General features: G+C 45.8%; 1 protein-coding gene across 1 annotated transcript in view; it reads right to left on the bottom strand.

Moving 5' to 3' along the window:
* The window catches only part of dnm3b (dynamin 3b), a 17,440-nt gene extending 7,906 nt beyond the window's left edge, over positions 1-9,534 (bottom strand). Inside the window, exons 1-15 of the mRNA XM_076295361.1 lie at positions 9,399-9,534; positions 8,808-9,101; positions 7,715-7,788; positions 7,309-7,458; positions 6,985-7,188; positions 6,110-6,208; positions 5,825-5,985; positions 5,406-5,548; positions 4,918-5,053; positions 4,739-4,806; positions 4,271-4,409; positions 3,996-4,082; positions 3,690-3,760; positions 3,326-3,377; positions 1,201-1,314 (exon numbers count right to left, since the gene is read on the bottom strand). Coding sequence (XP_076151476.1) covers positions 1,201-1,314; positions 3,326-3,377; positions 3,690-3,760; positions 3,996-4,082; positions 4,271-4,409; positions 4,739-4,806; positions 4,918-5,053; positions 5,406-5,548; positions 5,825-5,985; positions 6,110-6,208; positions 6,985-7,188; positions 7,309-7,458; positions 7,715-7,788; positions 8,808-8,968 — 1,659 coding nt within the window. The 5' untranslated portion in view covers positions 8,969-9,101; positions 9,399-9,534. The remainder of the gene's footprint in view (positions 1-1,200; positions 1,315-3,325; positions 3,378-3,689; positions 3,761-3,995; positions 4,083-4,270; positions 4,410-4,738; positions 4,807-4,917; positions 5,054-5,405; positions 5,549-5,824; positions 5,986-6,109; positions 6,209-6,984; positions 7,189-7,308; positions 7,459-7,714; positions 7,789-8,807; positions 9,102-9,398) is intronic.
* Positions 9,535-10,064: the final 530 nt, after the last annotated feature.

Below are 10,064 nucleotides of genomic sequence, written 5' to 3'. Positions count from 1 at the left end.
AGAAATCTTTTTGATGTCTTCCCTTTTGTGCATGTTTACTTGAATATGCATGCACGTGTGTGTGTGTGTGTGTGTGTGTGTGTGTGTGTGTGTGTGTGTGTGTGTGTGTGTGTGTGTGAGTGTGTGTGTGTGTGTGTGTGTGTGTGTATGCGTGTGTGTGTGTGTGTGTGTGTGTGTGTGTGTGTGTGTGTGTGTGTGTGTGTGTGTGCGTTTGCCCTTGCGTGAGCGTGTGTGAGTGTGGGTGTTGATTTAACTTGGGGCGACTCCAGCTGGGTCACAGACCACAACTGAATGCCTGAACTCCCAGAAGAAATGGAGGAGAGGAGGGGAGGAGGAGAGACAGGGAGGAAGAGGTGCAGAGGGGAGAGACACCCAGACGTGTGTGTGGGACCTCATAAAGGCAGCAGCAGGCAGACCGTGGGTGCAGTAGATAGTTTAGTGGCAGGGCCTACAGTATGCTCGGCCATGCTCCTGTGTCCACTCCACACACACACACATCACACAGACACACACGCAAACACCCTTACAAACGCATCAAAGCTCCAGCAAACTTCAACTGCTCCTACAGAATAACAAATCTCCACCTTAACCATGACACTGCCTGTGTGTGTGTATGTGTGTATATGAGGGTGTGCATACACATGACGGTTGCCTTAATAAATGGGGAAGACATACAACATGTAACAGTAGATTCTGTGGTACCTGAGGCTATCACTACTGCACTGTGTCTAGCAGAGCTAGTAATGATTACCCAGACCATTGGATGCCATCCATGCGCTTGAATGAGAACTCCTCTCTGATCAGGGGACTCTGAACGTGGTGAAGAACCCGCGGCTGTGACACCAGAGGAGTTGTTGTGTGTCTGCCTGTCTACACTTGCTGTGCAGAACATCCCGGAGCCTGTACAGCAGGCACAGACAGGCAGATAGACAGCAGCCCACCAGCCCCAGATCACAGCTGCGCAATGCCACGCAAACACACACACACACACACACACACACACACACACACACACACACACACACACACACACACTCTCCCTCTCTGTCTGTCTGCTCATCGTTCTCTCTGTGTCTGTCATCCACAAGAACACTCAATCTGACACAAAGAGATCATAGGCTCATAGGCTCATAGGCAAATCACACTGATGCCACCCCCATCACCCCACACCACACGTCCCTGCGGCTCATAGCGTCTCACCTCGTCATCCTTGAACCAAGAAAGAGTCTCCGCCGTCAGCACGAACCAGTACTCCTTGGCACCGCCCTTGATAATGCTGATGTTGTTGATGGTCAGCCAGCCCTTCCGAATTACCTGTGGAGGGGGCACAGAGTGAGAGGTCAAAGTTCAAGGGTCGAGCGTGCCAGTGTCCGGGGCCTAAGCCCTTTTGGTCGGGCTCCTCTCTTGAGAAACACACATGAGTGCACATCACCACAGGCATCATACACACATCCTCTTGCTTCCATTCCACGCAATGCAGGTTAGTCTGTGCAAAATAAACCAAAATAAAACAGGAAACTGTGTGCTTGAATTTGTGAGGGGTTAAAAAGTTACAAAAGAATCACAATGTTTTACTAAAACGTGTGATACTTAAAGCTTTGTGCAAAGGTGAGGTTCACCCATCAAAATATCAACACTGCAGCGATGGGTGGTGTCAGTGTGAGTTGTGAGTCATGATGGTTAGAAAGTGTTCAGTGGCTTATCAGCTGTCAGTCAAACCCTGGTGGTAAGGTGCGCCCGTGACTAGCACTCGTGCTGGTGTCCTACGTGACCCCGAACACACAAGAGGCTCACTGTGTGCCTGTCATCTGAAGTGAATCTTTTGCATTTCAAAAAGAAGACCATTTCACAAACAAACACGGTACACGTCTAAAGGAGAGCAACCTCTTAAGTGCCTCTAATAAGAACTAGTCACTCAGAGCCTTACAATGATGCCAGAGGCAGGCGGAGAAGAGGCCTAAACCCAGGACAGCAGAGAGAGAGACGAGAGAGGAGAGGAAGGAAGAGGAGAGGAGAGGAGGGAGGAAGGGATTAAAACAGCTGGCAGTATCAGCTGGCTAACATTCACAGAGAGCACAAGTGGGTATTACAGCTTGGGGAACACCAGCAGGTCAACTGGAGTGTGACCTAACAGCTGTACAGCTGGATGCACACTAGGGAGAGGAGCGCTACTCTAGGGTAGGATGCTGCGGCCATATTAACATGGAGAACCATGTTAACAAGATTTTCCCCCCTCAAAATTGACCTCATAGCATGTGGTACATCTAAGGCTAATCCCAAACAATAGGATTGTGAAAAAGTAATAATCTTAATAGTGATGCACGCACGCAACTGTAAATGTCCAAAACTAAAACCACTTGTGCCAGCTAACACACCTTCAACCAGTGGACATGGGACAACATTCTAAAAACACAACAGCTCTATAAATCAAACACACATAGGGGCATGACAAAGTGGTTCTGTCAGGAGAGGATTCTCTCATCAAATGAAAAACTATGCAGCATCCTAAATTGACCACTAGAGGGCGCATCGACACATTCTCCAGCATTTGTGGGTGTGGGAGTGAGCGAGGGAGCAGCCCAGGATGTCCTGGCTGCCTGCACACTTACCTGGGTGCCCATGCCGGGCTGGTGGAGAAGGAAAGCTGATCAGACAGGTTGTGGATGGCATGCATGCGGGCAGCGTGGTGACACACAGAGGGATGTTTACAAAGACATCTGAACACAGCCTGGGCTGAGCCGACGTCAACAAAATAAAGAACAAAAGAACTTCCACCATCTCAATGAAAAAAGACTGTAAATCAAACTAGAGAAGATGGATTAAAGCCAAAAAATGAAAACACAGAGAATAACGGAATTGAAATGTACATTCAGAATGTATTAAACATGCCTCAAAGAAATGAGAAATAATTTAAATTAAAAATAAAAATCAAATAATAACATGGGTGCATGTGGTATAAAATATATACCACAAGGACATCATATACATGATGACAAAAACAGATCTGACTGATCTGACAGATCTGCTGGCGAGTATGTGGTTTAGACACTGGCAAAATAAATGAGGTCCCATGGAAAAAAAGGGGCAGAGTTGGCTAAGCAAACAGATTTTAAACTCCCAATCTCACCCTTAATCCGAATAAAAGCAAAAGCTAACCTGATCCCTGCTGATCTAACCATGCCTAATTCTGTCGATTCGGCCAACTTTCAAAAGTCACTCTGTCCTTAGGCCTTTAACGCATTCAACCAACACAGAAACACATGTACTTTTCTACCACTGGACTAGTGCTAACGCACAAGAACTCAAAACGACATGCCTCATTTACCTGGTTGCCCGCGGAGCTCTTGTTGCTAGCCTGGCTACTCCGCTGCTGCGCGCTGCAAGGCGAGAGCAGAGAGAGGGGAGTGAGAGAAAGAAGGGGGAACAAATGAGAGGAGTGTCATTATTCTGTGACAAGTCTCAGAGACTGCCAGGCTTTTACATAAGCCCTCAAGAGAACTTCTGCTCATGAAAAAATTAATGCCAATTAGCAACACTTTCGCTGTTCCCATGTGTGTTTTGACGTTGTACTGCTATTATTTCTGCATTGCTATATCCTTATCCATAAAAGTATCAAAGAAGTACACACATGTGACCAGAGTCCAGTAGTGTTTTAGACGTTTTACAGTAAACGCTGACGTGACACCTACTTGGCAAAGCCGATGAAATCCTCATGGTTTGTATTGATGTAAGAGAGCTGGATGTCAATAAGCAACAAAACCTGAAAACAGAGTCAGGTAGAGAGATTATCTCTTCACAGAATGTGCAAAATAGATTGCCAGAATATCTCGCCATTGTGTGCTTTGCAAATGACTGGCGGTTTATGGATTAGGGACTGTGTGTGTGTGTGTGTGTGTGTGTGTGTGTGTGTGTGTGTGTGTGTGTGTGCGCGCGCGCGTGCGTGCGTGCGTGTGTGTGTGTGTGTGTGTGTATGTGTGTGTGTGTGTGTGTTCTACCTGATCCTTGGCCCGACTTTCTCTGTCACGGATATGTGTAGTGACAATCCTCTCTGTCTCCTCCCTGAGCCTTGGGAAAGTGTCCAACTGAGAAGGAGAGGAAGTAAACAGATGTGAACCCACTGCTTATACTCTGCCCATGAACTGCAGCATGCCTCAAGTATCAATTCAAAACCTTAGATTAACTGGGATTACGTAAAACACTGAATGTATTGAAAATCCTATCACAAATGTCCTTTACGCGAGACTAGCAGCAGACAGGGAAACAACGATACCTTATTGCTGCACTGGCGCACAGTGTTAATAAGCTCTTGGATGACCAGGTCAATGCACTTAATGCATGGCTCCTTTAGCTTCACTATCTGCTTCTTCACGATGGCCTCGAAGGCCATGTCTGGAGTAAACAGTCCTGTCCTAGAATGAGAGATAGACAGGCAGAGGGAGGGAGACGGCAGGAGAGGGGGATGAGGAGGAGGAGGGACAACATTAACAGGTGGCATTGCGGGGACTGGACAAGAACTAACATTGAGTAAACCTTTTATTGCAACCTTGCATGCTAAAAAGCCTTCCAGGCTAATTGTCCTTGAGCTAACCATTACTGTCCTTCACTGTCAATCACACACACACACAAACACAAACACACACACACACACACACACACACACACTCACACAAACACATGTACATGCACACACACACATACATATACACACACACAGACACACACACACACACACACACACCTGATTCCGTGAATGTTCTTAATGGCATAGCTGATCTCGCGACGCATGTCCTTGTCATCACATTCCATCTGAAAACCAAAAGCAGACAAACAGTGTATGTTAATGGTAAAAGAAACAACAACAACTAATAAGATGAATGGCTGACCGAAGACAGTTCTACTCAGCCAGGCACTGCCCACCTTGACCAGCTCAAAGGGGAAGCGCTCATGGAAGATGCGGTTAATCTTGGCTCCTCCGGACAACTCCACCGTGTCCACCTGATCCCCTGAGCCCTCAATGCGTTTGTCAAAGTCCACGGAGAACTGCTGCACCATCCTGCAAACAAAGCCACACCACACTGTCAATGATCTGGTGCCTTTTTCTGCACAAAGATTTCAGTCGGACTCTCTTTGACTCTCAGATACGTGTGCCCCTTGAGCGCTTTGTGTCTACTGGACTGGTGGATATTGAGTTGTCATTCCTTAACCAAGATCACTGACCATACAGGTGACTAGCTTGGAGAGCACAACCATGCCTCCAAATAGACTTTAATACCAAAAACAGCAGCATGGCCTGTGCTCATAGTAGTTGCAAGATCCAGATATACAGTGCAAAAAAAAAAAAAACATAAAAAATAACTGAAAAAAGATTCAATCAACTAGCTAAGCCAGAGTGTGGGGCTACTCACTGTAGGAGGGCCTTGGTCTTGCGGGAAGGGTCATCGGGGCGAAAGTGGCGGTACTCCTCTGCCTCTTTATCCAGAGAGAGCAGCTGCGACTGCAGCTTACTCCGGAATGCTGGGAGCGTATCTCGGATGTGATTGGTCAGTTGCTGATAAAACCAAAGGAGAAAAAACGTGTGGTGGTGAGTTCATTGTTTAGAAAGCTCGGGCTAGGCAAAACCAGCTTCCATCTTCTAAAGCTACCAATGTATGCTGAATCATGAATAATAAGCAGCAACCATAGCCATAAACCTGTAAGCCTCGTGAGGAACATTCAGAAAAGTATTTACTTAATTTACTTACTTCATCGTGTATATAGTTGAATATGATCCACACACAAGGCTTAGGTCTGATACTACACCCAGAGATCTTCCTTTTCCTCTTACCTGATTGAGCACTTTCTGCAGGTAGGGGGTGCCCATGGTGCTGGCCATGTGTCTGTAGGAGGGATGGGAGAGGAAGAACTTCCTCTCAGCCTCCATGGCAGCTTTGATGTCCTTCTTGCCTTCAATGTCCTTTTGACTGCGGTTCACCACACCAATGTAGCCTGAGAAAGGGGAGAAGAGCACAGGGACAGCACAGACGGAGACAAAAAAACAAGAAATATAGGAATGAATGATCAAAAAGTAAAAAAGAAAACCAATCGATTCAATTCTACAAAAAGGCCTCACCCCTCCTCAGAGGTAGCAGCCTGTTCTCCAGAACCTCCCTGGCATCTGTGCCCTCGTCCATCAAATCCAGCTTGGTGATCACGCCTATGGTGCGAAGACCTGTACACACAACAGCCATGAGAACAAATGAATGTTGCACACTCCACAGCCAGCTACAGTATGTGCTAACATCACAAACCAAACACAACCTACTGTCCTACTGGCTATATACAAAATGCAAACACTCAATCCCTATCATCTACATGAGTAATTCTCAATTGGGCTTCTCAGCACTAAATCAGTTTACAGATACGGTAGCCTTTCTCAATGACTATGTTTACATGGACATTCATATTCCGATATTAACCCAATTAAAACAATCTTCCGAATAAGACGCTGCCATGCAAACAACATTTTCTGATTGCCTTAACCCGAATAAGGTCATAGTTAGAACGAGCGATAATCAAATTCAGACATGTAAAGTTTTCTGATCTTAGTCGCATTATTGAGGTGTGTTGCCTACGTACGTATGTATGCGTACACCTTCATTTCATAATATCATCCTATTCGAATTTTCAGTGCAGAAACGTCTACAGAATCAACCGACTTTGCTAGTAATAATCGGAATATGTTATGCTACATGTAAACGGAAATATGAATGGAATATTCTATCAACAACGTTTATAAACCCCATAATCACAGTATTGTCTTATTCTGAATAAGGTCAATAGTTGGAATATTAATGTCCATATAAACATAGTCAATGACAAGGAAAAGAAATGACCAGACATGCAACACTGTATGACTAGAGCAGGCTGTGTGATCTAAAGGTATAGTACAGGTCTTTGGCCGAGAATACATATATCTCCCACTGATGGGGCAAATTGGCTCCTCACCCTGGGGGTCGACATCTTTGGACAGCTTGAGGGCATCTGAGTTGGCCAGGTCAGTGTTGGCAGGTGTGACGGCCAGGATGAGGCAGCTCTCTTTGGTGATGAACTGCATGAGCATTTCCCTGATCTGCTGCTCGATGTCTGCAGGCTGGTCCCCCACCGGCACCTTTGTGATGCCGGGCAAGTCGATCAGAGTCAGGTTGAGCACTGGGGAAGAGGGAGAAGCACGTTAGCATTAGCGATGTTGGTCATGATGTTTTTGCATGCGTAACAAGCTGTGTATTACATGCACATGAAAGGTAAACCTGAGAGAGGAGAGAGCCTTACCATGAGGGGAGTACACCCGCAAATTAATGGGGACCGGCGAGATGCCCTTGTTGGCTCCCGTCACACGGTCTGTCTCGTTCTCGATCTCCTGACGCACCTCATCAAAATCTGTGAACTTTTTTCCTTTGCAGTGGAGAAATTCTGCATATTCTGCACATACAAGGAAATCATAGAATTTAGTATTCAGTAATATTCAGTAATCAGTTATGAAACATGTGTGTGTGTGTGTGTATGTGTGTGTGTGTGTGTGTGTGTGTAAATGAGACAGTGTGGCAGAGAGACAGAGAATGAAATGAACCAAAAGAGAGGGTGTGTTTTGCTGCTAGATACACTAAACTAAAAAACTAAATTAAACTAAAACGTGATTAATTAATCAGAGTTGGGTTGTTGTGCCCAGTGTGTGTACCTGTGGTGGCACTGATGAGCTGGAGAACCAGGGGTCGGCGAGTGACAATCCCAGAGCCACGGGGCAGGAAGTCCCTCGGGTAGTGAGTAAAAACAACAACTTAGATGATAGATTATATTAAAGGCTAAACATTCAAGGTCAGCAGCACTCATATAAGCCATAATCCATTATTTAATGAACAAATCCTTTTAATGTAAGGTGTAGACCATAACACGTCTTTATCCGTGCCTATTCATGTCTTTTTTCATGCCTACTCCGTGATTATAAGACAGTTGGCGTGCTTAGAGGGCAGGGGTGTCCATGAGTATCTCATTCAGTCAGCACTCTATTGATTGCATTGCCTCCTATAGACTGAGGGGACGGGAGACCACAGGTAAGCGCAGTGAGAAATGCCATAGCACAGCATGTGGACAACTAGTGACTGATGGGGCTTAGGGAGACGTTAATAGCCTACGTCTCTAAACCCGACGGCAAGCCTCATAACAATACACAGACCACTAACATAGGCTAATGGACTTATTAGCAGTTTAAAGTAAACATTTCATTAAACGTTTTTTTTTTTTTTAATTAATGACAAGCTACTGGGCGGCGCATTAAATGACAGGCTACATTATACTTCACAGGAAGGTCAAAACAATAAAACCATGTGGCTGTTTAGATGAGTTTAATTTGGAATTAAATCTAAACAGCGGCAGCCTTTCACGCAGCAGTCTTTTCTTGATCTTATTTGACCGTGACGCCATCAGAGACCCTGCTGATAATGCACAGGGGAACTGCTAATGAAGCTACGACGATGGCGGTGTAACCCATATACTAACTCCCTTGACATATTCATGCAGTGTAGGACCGGGTTAAAAATAAGCCGTTGTAGGAAACTCGGAAAAGAGCAGCCTGTGTGTGCTCTCGCGACTTAGCAAGGAGACAGTTCAGAGAGAACCGTTTCTATTGGATTAATTGAAAGGGCCCGAGGGCAGATTCACGCGCAAGTGGCTGTGGCTCTGCTAGCCTTCGGATTACCAACCTAGACCAGTCACTTCGCTGTCATACATTGAAAAATCATGTGTAATCGTCGGTGTGCTTAATTGGTCCTTACTTTCCCACGAAGTTCTCCAGTACAGAGCTCTTTCCGGCGCTCTGCCCTCCGACCACGGCAATTTGTGGCAGGTCGAGGTTGCAGCTCTGGCCGATGCTACTGAATGCATCTTGGAGTTTGTTGACCAGGGGGATCAGATCCTCCATGCCTTGGTTACCCATGGTGCTGGCCGAGTGATAACGCGAGGTGCGTGGGCAGAAAGAAAGGATGCAATGATATCTTGGTCCAGGCTACCGAGGTGGTGGATGTGTAGTCATCTAGGCGCACACTGTCCTAAACCAATGGTTGATTCAGCTGAAGACAGATGAAGAGAATATTGCGCAGTTGGTAGCCACCGCGACATTAACAACATTTTCAAGGGCATTGGGGAGCTTTGGTGTTACATAGCTAATAATGCGCTCGGACATAACGCATAATACAGACTAAGCAATATGGCTTAGCCTACTATGTGAGAACAAACAAATTGTAGTGGCCTACACAATGATATATTAAAAATATGATGGGTGATGCGGCCATGTCACTCGTCTCGAGAGCGCTGTGTCATTGTCGTAATAAATAGACGATGCAAGGCCTAAAACAAAATAGCCTTACCGTTGCCTCTGTCCTCTTGACCCGTTGTGATTCTCCTCTGCAGTGCTGTGCTGGGCGACGAAACAACAGGCAGGTTTACCAAGAAGCTTATCCAATCTGGTATTTTCACGGGATATTTCGCACCATCACCTGCCTGTCTCCCCGTTGACTTAAATGAATGGCCTAGCCTACTGGTAGAATCGTATTTTCATCGATTCGCGTAGCTACATCTGTGCGTCAGGACTTCATCCTAGAGCCATTTTCACCAATGACAGATTAATCTTTCTTTAACGCAGCCGCACTAATTACAATGTAACGCTGCACAGCGCGAAAGAACTGACGCGTTATGTAACCAATGCCAGGAGAGCTGTAATGATGAGGCAGACGAAGAGACACCCTATAGGCAGAGCACACAACATAACAAACCCGCCTCCTCCTGTTTACATCGTGCCATCTTCATCGTGACTCATGATGCTACATCGGTGCGTTATGCGTACACCGCAGAGCGACCAGCAAAAATATGTTCGGTATTTATATTCTGTCGACTTAATGTAAATTGCTGTTGGATACATATGAATCCCTTTGTCATTCAACAAGTAGACACTTGGCCGGTCTTAACAGTGATGAGAGATATCTGACCACAATATCTACAGGTATTTCACTCCATATCATCTCAGTAGGACTCAC

Source organism: Alosa pseudoharengus, unplaced genomic scaffold (genome assembly GCF_046254945.1).
Source record: "Alosa pseudoharengus isolate Yale_2024_CS ecotype anadromous, Long Island Sound unplaced genomic scaffold, YU_APseudo_1.1 YU_APseudo_1.1_scf_2, whole genome shotgun sequence".
Classification (NCBI taxonomy): Eukaryota; Metazoa; Chordata; class Actinopteri; order Clupeiformes; family Clupeidae; genus Alosa; species Alosa pseudoharengus.
Note: the sequence above shows the minus strand (reverse complement) of the source record. Positions and strands in the feature narration are given on the sequence as shown.